Genomic DNA, 23,427 nt, shown 5'->3' with positions numbered 1-23,427 from the left:
AATGAAGTAACAATTAAAATGCTCATTATTAAATTAAAATTATAAGATAAAAATTTCCAACGTAAATTTAAATAATAAGCATAAACATTCTTTTTTAATTAACTAGTTTACTATGAAAATTAGTTCTGATTTGGTTGCACTTTTGCGTGTTATAACATAAAGTAATATTTTTTATGTTATGTAATTTTTAAATTTTACATAACATGATTTCAACTTTGTGTTTGTAACTCTTCAATAGTATAATGTAGAAATAATTCTTTAATTCAAATATTAATAAATTACTACCGGAGCTACTATCAAGCCACAGGTACTAGGATAAACTAAAGTTAAAATAAGTATAATTAATTAGTTTAACTTTGTCAAAGGGGTAGTTGTTCAATGCTCAAAATCTTTATGTTCTTAGCAAGGCAATATTTTTTATTTTCTAAGTTAATTGTTGGAGATAGCTAAAATTTGTAGACAAAGAAACTTATTTCAAATTTATTATTAGACCTTTTTAGGTAACTGAAGATACATTGATTTAAATGTGCATAAAACTATTTTAGGCTTTTAATATAAGAAATCTTTTTTATTCCATCTAATACACATGTAATTTTTTTTTTATTATAGTGCAATGTAAATACAGTATAGTCTATGTCTCCGATAAATTACTATTGATTTCATAACATAAAATTTTATTGGAAGAAGATAGTTGACCGTATGAAGTAGATTGGAGGAAGGTAGTCCGGGTGGTGGTCAATAAAGATATCAAAATAGTAAAAGAAAACCATTTATTGTTAACCAACGTTTCCCCCCACTTTGTAGGTCTTCGTTTTCTGTTCGAAATTCTGTTACTAACAAATTTTAAATGAAAATTTAATCTAAAAACTTTATCTTCAGTAAGCATTTCGATCAGTTGCCGAATAATTGTAAGAAATTTGATAAATCCTAAAGAATTGTATTACAATTCTTAAATTGTTATTGTTGTTAGTTAATTTTTCTTCAATCTATACTTTCCAATGTGACGTTAGCTGCTCACATTCCATACCCTAGCACTTTGCAGGACCAGACATGACCTCCCAAATTAGACCAGCTTAGGTCAGTAGGTATACCAAGTGCTCATGACAGAAAACGCAACGGGTGACGGTCTGTTGCAGGTAGCAGCTTTGAAAGGTCACTAGACTCCAGAATGTCTGCTAAGTCCCTTAGTGCTGTCATTGTATGTCTTGGCAAGACTCTTCAAGTTTCCATTCACTAAATTTTCTTGGAAACCAACAAAAGAACTATTTTCAGCTATTTTCCATTCGTACCGAATTCTTTAAAAGATAATACCTTATTTGAAAATATAAATTATACACTTTTTTTTTTATGAATATTATTTACTTTCATTGAATATTGAGAAGTATTTATTACTGTTTTTCTTGGGTTACTGATATTTCAAATTATGTTTTTTCGCTTAATACGTCCAAAAATGAATTGCGAATTGAATTACATGGACACATCTGTCATAAATATGCTTTCTATCTATCAGCATGAGTTGATATAAACGTTAAGATTCATAATTTGATTCATTCTTATTAATTATGAGTAGGCATTTTACTAGAAATATTTGAAGTCTAAATGCATTATTTTATAAAGCCAATAGAGCATAAAAAAGTTACATAATATAATTTTCACCAAATCCCAGTAAATTTGGTTATATTTAAGGCATATGAGATAGGATGCCGCCTATTTTTAGCTAATTTTAAATGCTGCTCGATATAAGTTAATTTTTTTTTCAAATTCTGCTCTACTAAATATTATTAAATCTAATATGGGTAATAGTAAATATAAGGTAGGGGATCCTCGATTCAAGAGTAGGACGAAAAATGAAGATTTCCTCCCTAATTATTTTTGTTGTTGATCTCCTTTGGTTAATTATATTATTGGTGTTACGATTGTTTTAAGTTTCACATGTCAAGGGACAATTTTTTTAATTTATTTATTTAATGTAATATACAACTGCACAAATAATAAATACAATAAGTAAATATGTTGTATGTTTCATCTACACTTGAAAATCTGGGGAAGGAACCACCCATTGGTGGAACTTCAAGCATTAATCTAAATTAGAAGGTCCCGTGGCCATCTTCTTTTCAGACGCTTCGTAGGATTATCAGGGATTGTGAAGGATAAGAGATTAAGAATTAATGGGTTAGGAAGGGTAAGGAGTTTGGAATGAAAAGACGCATATCTGTTTTGGGCCAAATCAGCAACGAATGGGATATTAAGGTTTTGGGACAAATCTGATTCTGTTTTTCTGTCTTCTCATCTTGATTCTTGACATAATACTGCCATTAATTATTTTTTTATGAAATCTGTAAAGACAGTATGGGTTAATACTTAGTTGGTCTCACATCGATTTGATCATATTTTGTCAACTTTTTTTTCGCTGATACAATCGTAAAATTATTTTCCTTGGCACACCTATACCGAGAGTAATGTGGTGGATTTGCTAAATTGGACCTAGAATCAATTTCATCAGATTTCGTTAACTGCTCTCATGTGACAAAGATATTTTGGATACAACTGTATTTAAACAACGGCCGTACTGTAGAATTTATTTTCAAACGATAAACCACTAATCTTAAATTACATATAATAACGTACCAGATAGTAATTTATGGAAGAAAAAAATCCCGTAAAAGCTATTCCTAGAAAATAAAATAAAGGGATAAAAACAAAAGAAACAAAGAAGAAGTTATAGTGACCCAAGTACTCGGCAAATTATATTTTTGACAAATGAATTCTTGTATTTAGTGATGAATGGAACTGGAATTCGGGCTTTATTTCTACTTTTTAAATCGGTAGGGAGGACATAAACAAAGTTTTCGTTTAACTCACAAATATGAACACGCAATAATGGATTCCATTCTGCACAAAAGAACCTCTTATCCCATCTATAAACTTACTACAAAAACACCCAACTATGAAAATGTACAACAACTCAGTATACCAATATGCTTGAGACACCAAAATATTTGCATTAAAAAAACCCCTTTTATATGTTGAAGTAATCAATAAAATATAATTTTATTTGTGAATTTCTTTATTTAACTTTAAATCCATTTTTCGCAGTTCAGTTGCTTTGAATTTTGGCTGTTATTTCTGGCAAGCTGAATATGGCCCAAACTGGAATAAACTAAAATTCCTTAAAACCATGGCGCATTGAGCCCACCCTTACAATGGGGACATAATGTATCCCTGAACGCCGGATGACGTCCCCGGGGCGGCCAACTGAAGGCTCAAGTATGGCGACTCGAGTCTGTCGTGACCGCGGTACCTCACGCCCATCGTGTGTCCTGACCCGGCCGCTGTACCAATCTCGGCCGTCGATCGTGTCTCGGTGGGTCCCAGTTCTGCAGTCCGGCCACGGCTATTATGATAGAGCACAGGGGCCTCCGATGGGACTGCCGGGCTCATCAGTTACCTAACTGTTCCAGAAAGATCGTTAAAGTCGCCCACGACTAGAATTGTGGGCTCCGGTGAGCTCGGTCCAGATCGATTGTTTAATCCTTCTTGATCGATTATGTAATGGCGTCTTTATATAATATAAATTTCTCAGTGAGCTTCCGTGATAAACTGAGCTTAAGATTTATTTATAAATATCAAAACCACCTTTAAATTTTTAATAAATTTAATGGATCCACACTCCATGATGCCCTGATAAGTTATTAATTAGCACTAAATTAGTAACGTAACGGGGGTTAACGTTCCGTTAAAACATTTAAATAGTCATTATTTAATTTATATATCTATTAATTGTCATACCGTAAATTATTATAAATATGTATCGTACCTAGTGCTGTACAAGAAGAAAAACACTTTTATTGGACAAATGAAAACAAAATTAAATTAAATTTTATATTCATATATGTTTTACACAGCTTTGTCGCTTTAGCTTAACAATTATTAATAGTTCAAATATAATGTTACTTTGTCTTTAATAGAGAATTTTTTTATTGAATACTTACTCGCAGCCCGGGCCATCTTCTAATTCACTTGCGTTCAGTCATAAATACATAAAATATTCCTTTATTTATATTTTTAGCAATAAAAGTGAAGTAAATATTTTTGTATTTAATGTATTTTGTATTGTATTAAATAAATATATGTTCTATTTTATTGACTGGATGATCTCATTGACTAATAGCATTGATTATCTTTGTCATCTAGTATCCCACTTGTCTAATGTGATTTATTCTTCATTATATATTTTTTTGTTTTATGGTCAATTACTTACATAAAATTTCACATAAAACACAGAGAAATGCTAACAATAGTATGGAATGTAAACAGAGAGTAAATGTGGAGACATTAAGCCTCACTTGGGGCACGCAATTAGTGGAAGGTCGCGCAAACCACAGTAGGCCTATTATAGCATCGCTCAATTGCATCTCCTGCCTAGGGGTGGGGGTGTTTTCCTTATTTGGCCTAGGGACTAGCTATATAATAAATCAGCTGCAAACTACATATGATCCAAAATAAATGTTTAAATAAAACTTATCGTAAAAAATCCTTTTTAGAGCTTATATGGTTGGGATTAGAAGATCCAGGCAATCGCCCCTCTTAAGAAAAAGAAAATTTTAATGTTGAAAATAATTTTGTATTATATACTACAAATCCTAAAATAAAAATCATTTTTAGTCAAATAAGTAGTTACTTTGTTTCCTAACAACTATTTCTTGGCATACAACAACCATACTGGTTTGGAAAACAGTAGGATTACTATCTTCAATGTCCATTCCTGTAAATTAAATTTTTTATTATGGGGCTTTATGAAGATTTTTTTTTTTTTGTGCTTTTCGCCTAGGACAACTTAAATGATTTATTTCTGTGTTCAGTCCAGACGCCTGAGTTCACCACTCCGGAGCTTCCTTATTCGTGTTTTAACTGCACTTATTTTCCACATATAAATATTTTTCAAAAGAAAATCGGAAATATTTTGAAACTAATACGATTATGGACCTAAGAACAAGATTATTGTAAAGGTAAACAGGAAAAGAAATAAAAAGCAGATTCGCCAGATATCATAAATTGTTTAGCGAAGATTTACAGTTGTTGTCCTTTCAGCTCACATATATATTTTATATTTAAATATTTATATCGATATATATTTTTTTATACTCATGAGACCATACTTATTTGAAATAAAAATAAATTAAAATCATTGATTTTATACAAAAGGTGTCAGGTTGAAGATCGTACGGCATCCAAAGACGCGGTTCTTCACAATGGATCTGTTATCCCAATACAAACCCTTTCTCCTTCTTTTTTTTTTTACTCAGTAATTCTATTACAATTGCAACAAAGCTACCCATACTAGGACCCAAGGAATACAATGAGCCTCAGCTGCAACTATAGGACAACTACAGTATAGGAACTTTTAAGTACGACTTATGAAAGGGCCCGCATCTTCACCGAAGAAGAACTGCGGAAGATACTTCACACCTTGTCTTCTACGAGGCTGGACAGGCAGGTGTCCCTGTAGCATAAAAACTGTCCATGTGGCAATGGCTGACTTCAGCTGTCTCCAGTCCTCTTATTTTACGAAATATCATTAACATCTTCATTTTGTATCTAATACAGTATTCATTGAGTATTCATTTTCCATTGTGTTAACAAAAGGAGGTTCCTCAGGATAAATACAGTGATTTCTTTAAAATATCTCCTCTTTAAAAAAGTTAGTCAGTGTTCCTCGGTAATGTTATCCCCAATAATCAATAATCTTTATTAATCATTTCATAGACCTACTTAATGGGTTTAATCACTGTACTTATATTCAAGTAATTCTGTTGTAAAAGCAAGGTTATGTTACTTTGAGTTATATGTACAAAAATCATTAAAATTTATTTTTTTATTTTCAATTAGTCTTGTTGATCAGTGTATTTAGAGAACAATAAACAAAAAAAAATTGCTGCAAGACTTTAAAAATTTAAAAAAATAATTTCACTTATTAAATTATTAAATCGTAATGACAAAACATGTAATATGACTTTAAAAGATTTTTATGTTGAATCTGAAGAAATGATTTTAGTAATTACTGGTAATATCAGTTTGAAAGAATTCATCTAAACTAGTTGTGGAACGTACTCCCGCACAAAAAAATTGTATTTTTCGATAGTATTGTAAAAATAATTCAATAAAACATATCCTCAACATATCAAAGTTTCATGAAAGGCGGTTCAGATAAACTAAAGTGAGACATTAGTAAGATTTTTTTTTTTAAAGATCATTAATATAACTTGTAACAACTGAGATGATGAGCAAAATGAAACTAATTATTGGACCTTCTATGCTTGTATAGCTCAGAAAATTAAAACATAAAAAAAATATCAATGAGGTGTTGTTATGTGAACTATTACACACATTTCTTAAATAATTCACTTAATATAAATTATATAAAAGAAATTTAGATTAATTTATCTTACCTTATTACATAAGGATCAAGTAAGGTTATATACACAAAGGATAAACAAATATAAAAGGAATCAAGGCAAATGTAGGATAAAAAATATGAAAAATGTAACAGATCTGAAAAAGAATTAATTTCTCAAACTATATTGTACAAATATCTTACAAGAATAGATAGTTCATTGGAGAATACAATTTCTAGTGTCATATTCTAATTATTTTGTTCACAATTAAAATAAAATAATTAAATGTTCTAGGACTGAATTAACATTCTCGAATTGAAATGTATAAATCACTTTTTTCGATCAAATCTTGAAAACCAGGAGAATAATAATTTTCGAAATGAGAAATTATACTAATTATGAGATTAAAGCTGATGAAAAAAAATCTGTTTTTTTTTATTTTGTTTTTTTACATCGTAATCGATGTTTATATTAATAAATCTGCAGAGGCTGCGTAGTCCAACTGCATTCCTATAACATCTGCGCTGTCAATGACCAAGATAATTTCAACTGTTTTTTCATGGAGTTTTTCTATTCGAAATAATTATTATCACGACACATGAAAATTATCACTTTCTTTTTTTCTTTTGATCATTATCGTTTGTCATTATTTTATCTTTAACATAATAACTCACGAAATAATTATATTGGTTTGATTGAATTTGCAAAACCATGCTAGTTTTTTTCTAACCAGTAACTCAAAATATCGTTTTAGGTACTCATTTAATATTTTAAAGCTGTAATTCAGCTATACGGGATGCTTGCTTCAAAATATGATCAATATATTTTTTCTTCTATCTTTGGCTTCTAATTAACTACATTTACATAGGTTAATAGGTTCACCTTTTAAGGTTTTCATAAAACATTTTGAAATATTACTTAATTTAAGCGTTGTAGTTCTGGGTACAGAGGAATTGAATTTTGATAAAAAATATTAATTTTAAAAATTCTATATTAAAACTGTTCATCAAACACGTTTTAAAACCTTTTTTAACCCCCAGTGCCTTGATGGTAAAATAAAAACGAAAACTTTCAGGAACAATGAAAGTGAGATAAGTAGTATAAACTCAAAACTGATGTATTGGTATCCGGAGTATAATGCATAACTGTATTTTTCTTCAAAACATATTTTTTTCCTCTATGACATGTACTATTAGATTGAAAACTATTTTAATGAAACTAAAATATATTTTTTAATAATGTTCATGATTATCTTAATCAACATGTTAACTATGAGAATTTATTTATAAATATTTGATGTTCATTCACAGCAAATGTATTTTCCAGTAATCAAAAAAAACTTTTCATGTGTAGAAATAGTTAGGGTTTAGTCTGGGAGATAATGTTTGAGGAACAGATCAAATACAAACCGTTGAAAAATTGTTCACAGGCCAAGGAATAAGAACGGAGTATATATAAGAAGAGATCAAAACTACAGATTAATATAAAAGATTGCTTAATCAACTAATTTCCTTTGTTATTGCTTTTACAAGCTTCTACTAGCAGAGTGGAGTCATGCAGTGGATGGTTTTAATCACTATCTTGCTCTCTTTCTTCCTCATCTACTCCATCTCTCTTAGTATAATAGATTTTAATTTATTTATCCCCCCACCTAAGCTCCTGATTTTTCAAGTCATTGTAAAATTAAAGTAGACTTTTCTATGAGTACCCGCAACACTCGGAATACATTTTCTATTAGTATAACCTAGAAACGGTACTCCATGTGCATGGGGCAATACTGTGTTTTCAATACCGATTACTGAAACATACAGCCATGTTATATAGCTATTTAAACTATATTTATTATAGTTTTCCTATAGTCCCTTAATATAACTGGTAATCCAAAAGAGGCGGAAAACTTGAAATAAACTGTATAGTAAACTATTTGTTGCTTATTATCTTTTTGAATGCACTCATAAAAACTTGTCTTATCACGCTAAAGTAGATGATTTTACTCAGCAACCGGATTTTAAGATACCTTGATACATTGGTAATGGTGTGTTTTAGTACAATTGAATTCTGATAAAGGGTGAAGAATTAGAGGCGGACAACTGGAAAGTTCTTGTAGATCCTTTATGCACCTTTTCGGTTTATAGAGTATCATAGATACCGAAATCGGATCAGAAATGTACTCCTCGGTGACTATGTAAATGGACGAAAAATAAAAGAGAGGTGTTACGTAGCAGACTGCGCCACTACCTGACCGTCAAACTCCGATCTTCGGAAGATAAAGCCCACCTGTTCTGGTTCCTCTGGATGGAATGTTAACTGGAACCATCTCTTCCTCTCTGCCACCTCCTTCCATATTAATTCATCATCAGCTCATCACTCCTCCGCTTGATGAATTAGTCCTACAATTGATTTCCCGCTCTGTTAGCACTGATAAAAAAAGAAGTGATGATATTTCATGCCTCGGGGTTATTGATTCCATTAGCATAGTGAGAGCTTCGTGAACGAAAACTGCTTTTGTAAACTAATAGGTCTAATAAAATAAATCAAAGGAAAATTCTCTCATATCAATGGGGACAGCCATCTTCTTTTTTTCAGTGAGAGGTTTTAGATCGTTATCCGGTTATGCACGTGACTGGGCAGTTCGCTGTGGGGAGACGAGATAACGTCCCAACTGCGCTGCCGGTTCGAGCGGCGACGTTGAGCGTGCGTTGCCTAAGAAGGCCCTTACAGAAACGCAATATCCTTTCAAAATCTTAAAATCTGATACCTTGACATAAAAAATCTTTGATTTGTACCAATCAATCAGAGCTCAACAGTTCTGTATCTTTTTCTTCTGTGAAGTATGAAAATGTATATTATAGTATTTTATCTATTTTTATATTTAATTTAGGTGCTGACATAGAAAAAACAGTAAACACAATTTTCAAGAATGCCAAACAATTTTTTAAAATAGCTTTATCTTATTGTTTAGGCTTTAATAATTGTTCGTAATTAAGTCATTGCAATTTCTTAACCGTGGCCGACGGAATATGGTGATCATTCCATTGTTCACAAATTGTTTCAGGTTTTCCCGAGATGATTTTTTTTTTTTAATTTTTCGTCAACAATTTAAACGGACTCATTCTCTCATTGCTGAACTCCCACTGAACTATAAATTATGAAAACCTTTTCCAGACAACATATTTAATTTATAAAATATTGATTTTGGAACGATACAACTTGTGCTTTAAATGATTATTATACAAAAGGTTATAATGAATAATTTGTAAATGATAACGATTGTTAGTCGATGTATGAATACGTTACGACCAAATCCAAATAATTAGAGAATCTGACCTTGGTTGGTGGTATTCCCCAAAGCTAGGAATCGTAATCCTTTTTCAACTTTCATTTCTTTTCTTTTTTTATTTGATATTTGCCTCTGCAAGGGTACATTGGCGTCTATGAATAATTTAAACTCTATAATAATAGTCTGAACTCATTAGAGACTTCCATTTTTCTCTCAGCTTTTTGAATATTTGGCATTCTCGTTCGTCGTGGAATATCGTCACAAATCTTGCAAGTGGGTGACTTCAGGGGTATTAGAAGATCGCTATGTGTAAATTGAAAAAAACTGAAACTGAATTTTAAAAACTGTTTTGATCCAATGTTTGGTTCAAACATTCCTTGTTTGTTAAATCCAGTTTTTTACGAGCTTGTCTCAGATAATACTAGAATGTGCTAGTTGCGCAATAGCATCAATCCTTATACCATAAGAGTGTGTAACACCACAAACCGTGTTAAATAATTAATAAATACTGCTGTAATGAATGAAAAAACTCAATCTCTGTCGACCTAATTCAACCTTAATCACCAAAAACGATTGTTACATGGTGTGAATTTCTCGTGGTCTGGTGACTGTTGGTCATACCCTCTGGCACGTGGTCCAGAATGTTCTCCATGTTCTCCATCTAAGGAAACCTGCCTCAGTAGGACCTTTGTAAAGAGAAGTCACAAGTAGAAGATGGTGGGAGGTTGTGACTCGCTGCGACTTTTGTGAAAGGGGAGATGTATTGCAAAAACTTCCTGGAAAAAATCGAACAACAAATACTCTCATTAGTTAATAAAAACGAAATTGATTACACTTGGTCTGAACCCCTTCTTCAATTCGATTGTACTCTTGGAAAGTATAATTCTTTGGCACTCATAAGTCCGTTTTAGATATGAAATTAATGTTTTTTTTTTAATTAGATAAAAACAAATTCGGTTGGATCATATTGTTTTTAAAGGTCTAACTGAGAGGCTTATTACACATACATTTAATACTTTATAACTATAGAAATCAATTCAGATCTGTTCTTAAATAATGGACGTACTCGAACAGAGACTTAAATGATAACAGAGCTTATACCGTTGTTATATAAGAAAAATAAAAGGAATTCAGTAACTTGTTAGATGAGCGATGTGAAAGTTATAGGTGGCTCTAACAAATACGATGACGGCTATAAAGTTCAGCTACACATCGTAAAGATGAATATCACACTCGTTGCCTTAACCTTGAATTCATCGACCAAAATTGAATCCTTGCTAGGTGAAGTTGTAATGTTAATCCCCTTCTAAGGAAACCTTATTTGGTCATAAGAGTATAATGTTCTGCATATATGTCACTAATACAGGTACCTACGTTGTGAATAGTAAAGTTAAAACCTTTAATGAATGAAAAAAAAACTCCAAAACGTTTATTAATGTTTTTCTAATCACACACACACATATATATAATACTGTCATGCCTTGAATTATCTCTGATGCGTTTTGTTGTTTACAGCAGCAGGAGCGTCACCAGATGCTAGCAGCCGCGTACGACCCCTCCCGGGACCTCTCTCCGAACCTGCCCTGTCAGGAGTCCTCGGACTCCGGAAGCGGCTGCAGCAGCTCCTCTGTAAGTTCGGGCTGCTGCAAGTCCGAATTCACCCCGTGCCGGGACTGCAGCCCGGAGCCCCGCAAGGAGGAGGTGGTCTGTGCCGGTTGCAACCATAGGATCACCGATCGCTTCTACCTCTACGCCGTCGATCTCAGGTGGCACGCCTCTTGTCTCCAATGCTCTCAGTGCAGGGTTCCCCTCGACGGTGAAGTCACATGCTTCGCAAGGGACGGCAGGATATTCTGTAAGAAGGATTACTACAGGTGAGTCTTATTTTATTTGTATTAAATATTTTATTTGTACTAATTATTTTTTTTATGATAGAGATGAAGGTAATCAACTGAAAGAATATTGACTTATTTCAATTTTACTTCTTTTAGACAATGAGTTACTAATATTAGTAACGAAATTTGTTTTTATTGAATACAATAAAACAAATCTTGGTTTTTTTTTTCCCCTTTCTTATCTCTCTAAAACATAAAATGGACATGAATTAATAAAATGCATTATTGAAGAAAAACATAATTCAAAATGAATAAAACCTTTTTCTACTATGGATATTTGAATGTCTTGGTGAAGTACTAATCTATGTATTGAGATGCTCGTTCTGTGGAAACTTACTATAAAATCTGGAGGGGAGGGGCCTCCGCGAGGTAAATCTTGGGGAACATGAAAGAGCGACTTATATACCAGAAATGATTGCTGGGAGTGTGGTAAAAATAGAATATGATAAGAAAAATTATTACAAAAAAGTGGTATAGTAGAAAACATAAAAAGGCAGAGTAGTTGAGTAAAAGTACTAAGGGTAAAGAACGCTGGTCTAAGTCTATTCGTTGGAGCTCAGAGGTAGACTACAGGAAATGGTCGAAACTTCTGACATTAAGAAATGATTAAGTAGTAAGCTTAAAATTTTCCCTATTACTCATAACATCATCGACTTGTTCATTGTTTGGTGTTTGAGTTCAGGGATGAAATATCAATATTTTATTTTTTTTTTATTTTATTTTATTTATTTATTTTTTTAAGCGCTTTTAAAAATACGACCTGTCTACAACGAATTCACTTTTCAGGTTATGCTTTTATGTTGGAATAAACTGATTAATTAGATGCTAATGTTTTCAATAAAATCAGGAATGCGAATTAGTTTCCCGTGTACATTGACTGACGAGGGGCAAATCTACAATTTCTCAGAGGCGACAACCAGTCGTAAAATAATTCGAAAAGTACGCAATAATTTTTTTTTTCTTATTTTGTCTGAGACAGTCTAATAAATATTTTCTGATGGAAAAACTAGTTCCATTCCGAGAAGGCGAGATAACGGATAAGAAATAGATCACGCCTTGCTCACATGTGATGTTGTAATGAGACACACGCAAGCTTCATTCCTTATTTAGATTTTTATTTCTGCAAATATTTTAGTATTCGAATTTAAATAAAAAATGCAAAATTTATTTGTTATTTTCTACAAGTTTACAATCGAAAAATCGTATAGCAATCCGATGTACAAAATGTGAAATCGGTAATTCTAGCTTGGGTATCTGCTATGACTATTTTTAGTAATCTTAATTTAACTGCGGCGGCGTTAAATTATTTTAAATTACTCTTACTAATTGTTTATGTGATTTATATCCCTGACTAATTGGTTTATGTTACTATTATTATTCTCTAATTACCATTTTTTTAAATAATTCTTTTCGATATTAATTAATCAGTTTGATTTATTGATACAGAAAAAATATAATTTCCTTGTCGATTAAATACTGATTGTACACAGAATATAGTAAAAATAGTACACTAGATGTTTACGTAATTTATTAATGGTGAAAATTTACTCGGACAGTTGAATGATTTGCAATAACAGTTTAACCAGTTTATTCATCGTCTGGTATTTCATTGTTTTATTTAATTTCACATTTGTTTTTATAAATAGCAATAAAAGAAAAGTAGATAAATGTTGAAAAATCTTTCATATTTGCTCCCACATTAAGAGTATGAGATGAATGTTTCATAACAAAGATTTCGGTTCTAGATTAGTATTAAATTATTCTACCGCTATTCATTCAAGGCTTTTGTCACCATTCATTAATGGGTTGGGACACAATTCCTTAAAAAATATTGGCTGTAACTTTGGGAGGAATTGGGATTGAATCTATGCTTGCTTAAATCGGTTTCATTTTAGATTTAAGATCACTTCAGACACTCATTCGTCCTCAACATTTTTATTTGTAACTCTCTCCTCAAATAACATTTGCACGAATGTTGATTGAGCTAAAGTTAATAAGAAAAATATTTATAAATTAATCCTATTTTTAATATTCCTCAGTCTTTACCAGAATATTCGAACGTTGGCTTACTTAAGGACCATTGTCATGTAAGATGTTGGGACAGGTGCTAACCCCGAGCGTTCTTCTAGATTTGCTTTCCCGGTCAATGACCCTAGTTGCATTCTTGCATTTACTTACCTCTTCTAGCCTTTGTCGTAGAATGTTTCTAACGTATGTATTACATAATTTCAATTTCAACGTAAAATCATACAATTTTCGTGTACTCAATATTTGGTAAATTTTTAAGATTTATAGTTTTATTTCTCGTAAACTTTAAAATTTTGAAGAAATATTACAAAATGCGTAATATTCAAAAGTATTGATAGAACTGAGACAGTATACACTACTAGGCTATTTCACAGTGGTTCAAAATAACCAAAGACTGTCAGTAAAGTTCTCATTAACCAATAAAAAATACTAAATACTTTCAGATTTAAGTTGTGAGAAAGACAGTAGATGTTTTTAATATTTCTCAAATACAATAAAGTTACGAATAAATGAAATAGAACATTATTCCAATGCTAGTTAAACTCTTCTTGAAATTAATTAAATATTTAGCAATTGATTCAACATTTCTGTCTATAAATATTTCTTTAATAATAATACTAGGTATACAAAATTTAAAACCCTATTGGCCGGCCGCGTGCTGATTACGAAACACCAACCCCCAGCGTGCCACATTGTGGCATGCGCTCCTTGTGTTGAGCACACCTGGTCTAAAGTTAAGTTATTACCTATACTAATATTAATACTTACCAATTTGCAATATTTTTAAAATTGTGTTTATGATTAATATATAATGTAAGTCTGTGAGGAGATTTGATTTTGTTTAAAAAAAAAAAATCTATATCTACTTTATTGTTTAAATTCATTTAGCAATCCTATTTTTACTATTAATTATTTTGAAATAGTATTTGGAAAAACAAAACGCATGCAACTGGCTTAGTATTTAAAATTCGTTCAACAGGATCTCTATTCAATCGTATACTTATTAATCCTTTCAAAAATCCTCTTAGGTCTTAACAGAAATAAAACACAAAAAAGTTCCTTGCCAAAAAAAGAAAAAAACAACTTTTTCAGGTTACGGAATTAGGCTGTCTTGACAGGCGAAATATTTTAATGTTTTTTTTATTAGCTTCACCTAACTCGCGAAGCTGTGTGAGCTTTCTAAGTTGCTGGACCGGACTTATCGAGAATTAACGGTTAGTAAATAGCAACATTAATTCAGTTTCTATAAATCTCTAAAAGATATTATCTGTCTGAATCCATTGATAGGATTGTTTTTCGACTCGGTTTTTTTCCGCTTTTTTGTTTTTGCCGCTCCAGTTAGCGAGATATTTGAGAAGGACGTCTCTTCAAGAAACCTCAATCTAGATTAGCTTATTCGGCGTCTTATCAGTGGTGAATGATGTTATTTAAAATTAAATATTCGATTTTTTATTATTTAGTTTTTTTATAAGTTATTTTTAAAATTTAAATATGCCTTAGTACATTTTCTTTTACTGCAACTTCACATTAACAGTATTTTTTTTATTTTTCAAATAAAGAAGTTTTTTAAAAAAATGTAGTATTAGGCTGATATTGATAAAATTTTCAAGTTTATTTTTTTAATCATCTCAGTAATTTATAGCAGTTAAAATTACATTAATTTACTATCGTTTTTTTAATACATAAAACTGGTGAAAGAGAGATGAAAAAGTCGAGACCCAAAGAAAAACTTTGCTAATAACAACTTATGATGCGAAAATCATAAATTGGTCCTCCGGATTGGACGAATTTTTTACTGAAATTCACACAAACTTATGATTTATACAATTTTATTGCTATTCATATAACAGTCTGATGAGACTACTCTTGCTAATGAATTACAGACAAAACAGTGGCTAAGAATGCCACCAGAAAAAAAGTTACTCACAGGCGCAAAATAAAAATTTCTTATTGATTTTAAACATATTAAAATATAAAGGCATAGTTTGATTTAGTATTTTTATATATTTTTTTGCACATTATTTTATTAAAAACCATTAGTTCCAAAACGTTTTTATTTACTCATCATTATTTACTCGTATCATTATTTGTTATCCAAAATAACCCTGGCCAATTTATTCCGGTTAAACTGGGATCTTCTACACCTGACTTTCACAAATTACTATATTTTCAAAACATGAGTAGCTTGTAGAAAAATAGCTGTGCCTTACACACATCTTCCTGGAAAGATGAAAGAGGCAAACATTGACGGAACCAGTGGTGAGGACAATTAGATAGCTAGTTCTCACGCAAGATGCAAATGCCCAGCTGCCGGACCACACTAGCTCGACCCTTCATTAGCTTCTCTTCCACCCTCTTAATTGCTCACATTTATCCAACACGCTACCTTCGTATCTACACACCGTTTGTTTACCGTCTTCGCTTCACGGCTATCCTTAATAATCATCTACCGTCACTTATGACAATAATATCCTGAGAGATACAGCTAGAAACATTGCCACTGCGTCAAACTGCATTAGGTTGCTATATACACAGAATACTATGGCTAATTGGATCATATTCTTATATAACATAGGCATAGTCAGTAAATATTAAAATAGATAGTAATAATACATAATTTTTTTTTTGTTTCAGTTTTTTATCTTTTTTTTATATTTTAATTATTTTTTCATCTTTTCTACTTTTTTATTTTTTTAATAATATAATTTTGTTTTCTATTATTTACCATTGTATCTTGCGTATCATCTAATTCTCTCTCAGTATTATAAATCTTAAAAATATATATACATAAAAAATCTTACGTGGTCATGCACAATATATTTCATTCAAATCTTTAAAAAATGTAATAAATATATAAACAATAAATATAACAGGTTATAAATCAACATAAAAATTAAGGGTAATAAATATAAAAATAACAAGTATAAAAAGTAGTAGATAAAAGTAATAAATATATATATTGAAAAAAGTAATGTATATATAAAATTATCAATATAATAACTAATTACTTATAAAATTATAATAATATATCTTCTATCAAAAATTTTGGTGCATAACATATTAAGAGCTTCCATATTGATTCAGAACAAAATTGAAACGTTGAGCATTCTGTTAATTAAATTTTGTGAAGTTGTTTTGCCTTTAAAATTGACATAATTATACTATGTTGTACTATGGCTCCAATCAAGTTCCAATCTTTTAAGTATTTCCGATATGTCTTGATGGAGTATGACAGGTCTCTCAGACGACTATTAATTAATTATCTCCATATCTAGCAATGAATATATACAATCAGTCTGTTATAATTTGAGAAAAATGGTCATTTGTAATTGGTTAAAAAAAAAAGAAAATAATTTCTGCTATTGGGGCGTTCTGGTGCGGTATTGAATTTTGTTATGAATTGAAGTTTCTAGTTTCACCGGATTTTTTAAGGCTTATTACATGAATAATTGAAAGAATCATATTGAATTGGAAATTCGTTTAATAAGAGAATAATGCCGTTCCTAATTTAAGGAAAGTGACTGCTGGTTGAAAGTATAACATAATTAACAAATAATTTAACATTGTAATTTTTTTCATTTTTTGTAGTTACCATTTTTTACGACTGAATATCATAATTTTTTAATTAATATTTTTTTTTAGTATTGATATAGAATATCTTTCTTATTTATGCTTCTCTGTCATTAATGCTCTGCCTTATGCTTGTCTATTTCCTCTATACCAGCTTTATCTCTCTGACCTCATTGAGATCTATTGAATCAATCATAACAAAATATGTTTTATGCATGGTGACCAGCTAGGATATCATGACAAGGTTATGAAAGAAAAAGATAATGATAGGAAATCTGAGAGGGGAAAAAAAGGAGAAAATAACCGTTTGTTCTTTCTTGAGGATTAAGAATCTTGATGTCCTTCATGATTTGTTAAAATTATTATTACTTGTCAGTTCCGCTTTGGAAGCGTATGCGACCCATTACATAAAACTAACTGTAAGTATTAGGCTTTAACAATCACATGTCTATGCTTTGAAGTGGGAGGTACAAGTCGATTTGAATTATGTGCTGAAACATACATAACGTTTCTTTCTTTCTGAGATGAAAATTTCAGGGATCAAGCTAGTTTAAATTCAGATTAAAATCATCCCCGAAACCGAAACTTATACAAAAAAATTAAATTATTATACAAAAAAATGAAAATTATACAAAGCAAAGGAAACATTTTGACACAGCTAGCCTATCTATCGCCTAGTTATCAAGTTTAGCCTATGTTCTTCTTTTATAAATTAAACTACCGTAATAATTAAACTAAAAATTATATCTTTTCTATTAGTAATTTTTTCTCATTTTTTATAATTTTTTGGTTCATCGTTCCCTTCTTTTAAGGGAAAAACTTCTGGAATTCCGACTCGATTTCATGTTAATATTAATTTTACTGAAGACAAAATAATGTTCATGTTCATTATAAAATTGTATATGTTTAGCTAAAGTCGGTTTCGGAATAAAGAAAATCTTTTATATTAATCATTTAATTAATAGATTCCTTATCTAACTCTTTTTGTTTCATATATATCTTTGCTCTTATTTTAACATAAGAATGTATGACTCAAAAAACCAAATTCCTTATTTCTTATCAATTTTCACGAAACGAAATACAAAATCCGAGGTTCAATGAGTATTTCATTATTTTTAATTTTATCTTATTTATGTATTCAATGGAAACAATGAAATTAATTTTGTATTCTATTACTGGTAGTAGTTGGATCTGTTTTTGGAAATATAATACATCGCATAAATATTATCATAACAATTGTAAACCATAAATACACACCATATTTTTAGTAATCTTGTATACAACTAAATAGTATTATTATTTGATCCCTTAGTTAGGATGTCTCCATAGTGCTTTGTACTTAGGTATATTACATTGAACAAAAATTAAGAAGCTCATTAATTCTACTATCTATCGTAATTGGAAGAAGATAGAATAAAATTATCATAAATCGTAGCTCTCTAAAAAAAAATTCCAGAAAAATCCCCATTTACAAACTTGCTTGCGGGGTATACACATCTTAATTAGAAGTTTCATCCTACTATCTTTGACCCGGAAGAAAATATAATAAAAGCATAGTTTTAGAAAGCCGATATTAAAACTTTGACAAATTAAACAAAGTAGTCTTCCGTGACACCTAGCAGCTTGATAGCAATTAATTTGATACATTGCAGTATGCAACAAAGAACATGAATTAAATACACGTGCAAGCTGTGTCCATTTCGTAGAATGTTCAGCCGCGGGATTAATACAAATGTTTTTGTTTAGGTCAACGGTTTATTTCCTTATCTAACTCAACATTAATGAGCGGAAATAATTTGTATTATGACAAGACATAATCGAATTCTTGGTAAGGATGCATACATTACAATAATATCTACATTATCATCAATGCTGGGCCGGTCTTCCATCTTTCCAAGTTGACTCTCTTAACTTCATCCTAACTCTTCGTTTATGTCTTGAAAGGTAATTTGTTGAAAGATTCCTTTAGAAATACATAGATTGTAATGACTCGGAACCTCATTAGGTGGCCATTCTGTATCATAGCTCCAACCTCGGGAACCAGTTGTATGCATAAATGCATAAAATGAAAAAAAAAATAAAAAAAATACTGAGCTAGTCTGTTAGGTGGCATCGGCTGCTCCCGTCACTCTTATCTAACGTCTCACTTGGAAAGCCATTTTCACATAAATTAGTAAAATTTGTTTTTTATATTCGAGTTAATTCGACATTAATACCCATTGGACGGGCCCTATCCTCACGTTAGCATCAATTTACGTGTAATCTTTAGATTTATGTGTTGAACTTTAATTTAGCTTCCACACTTCGCTTGCAGATAAGGTGCCTATCGTTGAGGTTATAAATCACAGATAGGCATTCCAGAAGCGGATCATTAATTGATTTTTAAATTATTTTTATCCGAGATGCCGTTGAAAGTACTATTTTAAAACTTTTTAATTCAATAAAAATAAAGAATTACTGAATGTGTGCGAAGGTACATACATTTTCCTCTTACATTTTCCATTATTTTTTTCTTTCATTCTATTTTATTCGCATCGGGAACGAAAAGATTGTGTTTTTTTTTGGGGGGGGGGTAGAGGGTTTCAGCATCTAAAGATTATTAGAATATAACGGTTCAGATACAATCCGTTTGTAAATAATTGAGGTGCATTCCTAAACTAACCTGTAAAATTCAAAATTTTTAGTTTCAGCTAATTTTTTTTAAATAGAGTATTTCAAGACAAATGAAATTCTTCTGAACTCCGATAAGCTATGTGCTAATTAAAAGTTTTGGGAAAAAATACTTTTATCTTCCGTGATAATCTTGTACCTCATCTTTTAATTAAATGAATAAAAAAGTAAAAAATTTGGAAATGGACTTGACTAATTTTTTTGTTTCTTTTCTTTATTATGAAGTGTAGAAAATATGCAAGCTCACCTACTAAATTTTAACGATAATATAGTAAATATAGCTTAATATTATTAAATATTCAATTTTTATCAAACTTTTGTTCAATGGAGCATATCTAAGCATTCCTAAGAAATATTTTTGTAAATCCCACAGCAATATAAATATTTTTACACTTTTCTAGACGTCTGGTCAAGATTTTTTTCTTGATCGGCCGACAAAACTAATACAGCCAGTACATTTAGTAAGATTACGTTCTGAAAATATTTTTAAGATAAATAAAAACACAATATTTAATAATATAATTATTTTGTTTGTTGGATTAAATATGCTACTTGGGCTTCTAACTTGAATATTAAGGAAGAGTTAATCTTCAAAGAATTAATGATGTTTTTCCTTCCAGAAATTTAATATGTTTCTTAATACTTTGAGTTTGATCATATTTATTTTCTTTATCCTTCTGTTAGTATATATTTAGAGAGAAATTTAATTTATTTATTTTTACTGTTTTTTTCATTTATTTATTTATTTTTATTCTTATTTTAGTATGAATGTGATCAGCCATCAAAATTACATATTACCCAACAACGTTTTGACAGATTGTAATACATATCAATAAATAAAAAATTGAATTCTAAAAAGAATTTTGAAATGCAACAAATTTTCGAAAATGACATTTTTTCAATTATAATTTCTCATAAAGATTCTCTATCACATTTAAATTTTCCGTATTAATATTTTTTTTTCTGAAACAATACCCCGTTTTTATACCTAATCATTACGAATGTGATGTGATGTAGCTGTCATTAAACCAGATTGCCGAAATGTTATATGATTTATCGACAATGTTTCCAATAATGTCAGTCCAAAAAACAAAACAAAAATAAATGATTCGAACGGCCAACGTAATTCAAGCTTCATTATCGTGTCGTCCTGATCAGTATTGCCGATATAATTGGTGGAGCTGGAAATACTTTATCTGAATTTCGAATGAAGTAATTGGTGAGTACCAAACGTTGCGTTAATTTAATGTAAATAATGGTAAAATCCGGTTGCGCTTTCTGAACAAATTATTAAACTCAGAATATTTCAAAGTGAATTATGCATTTATTATTATATTTTTTTAAGTCCTGTATTCTTCATAAAATAATTTCAGCAAAATGATTAGAAGGAGCGAACCCTTAGTTTTAAAACTAAATCCAATTATCAACGTTGATTCAAAATCTAAAAAAAACAGTTTACAAGTTAAAAAATTGAAAACCCTTAATATCAATAATTTAGAATTGAAATTGTGATTCAATAATTCAGATATGATATGGTCTGAGCTCAGAACAATATTTTACACAGAAGAATTGTTGATTTTTTTTTCAGTGTTTTTTTCATGGCCCATAATTTTTAAATAGTGTATCAAACCAAGAAGATACTACTTATGCATTACATACTAATAAAAACAAGGAGCTGTACATAATAGAAATATTGTGTATTAATTGTAGTAAGACAATGAATTGGGAGGGCCGCCCGTAGCTCAGTTAATCAGGCTTACTAATCTGAGATTGCTGGCGGCGCCGGTTCGAATCCGGCCTGGTGCGTTGACTTTTCCATTCAGTGGCGGTCCCACAAAATGAAAAACTTGATTTCCTACAGTGGTTAGGTAGCATAGGACTCCAATGAGAGACTAGGCCAAAAAAAAAAGACAATGGATCGTCTTTAAGTTGCGTACATTTATAATGGCCCAGACATAATAGGGTACCTCTTGAAAGAAAATTGGTTCGAATATTCAAAAACAAGATTTGATCAAAGATTAAAATATTAATTCTTGTTCTTAATCCTCAGCTACTTCTAAGTACCCTCGTTTTTACGTTTCTGGAGCATTTTCAACAGTGTGATAGAGTACTGCATCTGAAATCTTTCTTCAGCTGGAAATTTTGAAAATGGGAATTCAGGACTTATTATTTGTTTCCGATTTCCCTCAGAAGCTCTAAAATTTCTCCGATAAACTGAGGGCATTCCCATGAAATAATGAATCTGGCCGTTTCACTAGTGAACTGGTTCGAGTGCCGCTCCATATGTATGCATTGTGGTGTCTGTGAATGAGCTTCTCCTACCTGGGAATTCTCAGTGTAATTACTGTTCCGTTCACACACAGCTCCGTCGTAGGCCTTCCATTCAGTAACTCTGCCTCCTCTGGGAACGTCTTGCCCGCTCATGATAACTTTTAACTTTATCTAGATTAGAACCCAATTTACATTAGATGTATTGTAACGCAAATGGATGAATTTCTGCATGTATCTATGGTAAACTTTACTTACGTTGTAAATGTTGATTTTATATTGTAGGAAGATAGTCCGGGTGGCGGTCAATAAAAGTATCAAAATAGTAAAATAAAAACTATTTATTGTCGACCAACGTTGACATTATTACGTTATTGTCAACGCCACTTAGCAGGGCTTCCTTCAGGGCCGTCAGATTGAAACCAAGATGAAAACTCAGTTGATATTTTCAAACCTTTACTGACCGCCAGCCGGACTATCCTCCTACAATCTACTTCATACGGTAAACTAACTACCTTCTTCCAATGTTAATTTTATTGCTTCAATAGTAAGTAAGTAAACAAGTAATAAAAGATTTGAGATTTGCAGATTTAGATAAGACAGTTTCCAATTCCTAGTGCTGTAATGAACGAATTAGTAATTGCAACATTTAAGAAGATGACTTTTATTCTGAATTATCAAGTTTCCTCGTATTCTTTTAGACTTTGTATTCTACGTAATATTTTATTTTCGTGTATCTTCAGGTATTGTTCTATCATTTACGAAAATATTACCATGAATTAAAACACTTCGGAGGTCTGTGGTTTGGCGCAGTTTTAACATTTTGAGAGCTACTGGCGGTGCCAGTTCCGGCCTGAGGCAGTGACTTTTTTCATTGTGTGGCGGTCCCACAAAATGAAAAACTTTCACCTCCAACCGTGATGAAAATAATGGGAATACAAATAAATGAATTTATTACTGCATGTGTATGAAAAATTCCAATGTAATTAAAATAAAATAAAAATTACAAAAACCGATTAGCAAAAGCTTGCATAGGGACTAGATGATGTTAAGACCAAAAGCCCTTGCCAACAAACGACCCTTCACTGAGTTCCATCAAAATTAAAATCAAAGATTGGGCTTGACACATTCCTCCCTTCTACGTTTCCATTGACTCTGAATCCTTGACCGACGGATTTCCCTTTGTTATCATCATCCATGCAATACTTTATTTTAATAAATCTCACAGTTTTCTTCTTCCTTTATTGTAAGATTATATATAATTTTCACCCTGGCTTTTATTTGTTCTCGGATTTCATTAATTTTAGTTAAATTCAGAAAC

At 31.0% G+C, this 23,427-nt stretch overlaps 1 protein-coding gene across 3 annotated transcripts in view; it reads left to right on the top strand.

Annotated features, from left to right (window-relative positions):
* Window positions 1–23,427, top strand: part of LOC106683076 (protein apterous) — a 170,965-nt gene that overhangs the window by 37,695 nt on the left and 109,843 nt on the right. For 2 of the 3 annotated variants that reach the window (XM_014424301.3, XM_014424302.3), the window contains one exon: window positions 11,191–11,549. In XM_014424301.3, the coding sequence (XP_014279787.1) occupies window positions 11,191–11,549 (359 nt within the window). The remainder of the gene's footprint in view (window positions 1–11,190; window positions 11,550–23,427) is intronic. The other variant, XM_014424303.3, reaches the window with a different exon arrangement.

The sequence above is a fragment of the Halyomorpha halys genome, unplaced genomic scaffold (genome assembly GCF_000696795.3).
Source record: "Halyomorpha halys isolate HHAL.00 unplaced genomic scaffold, Hhal_1.1 Scaffold462.1, whole genome shotgun sequence".
Taxonomy (NCBI): domain Eukaryota; kingdom Metazoa; phylum Arthropoda; class Insecta; order Hemiptera; family Pentatomidae; genus Halyomorpha; species Halyomorpha halys.
Note: the sequence above shows the minus strand (reverse complement) of the source record. Positions and strands in the feature narration are given on the sequence as shown.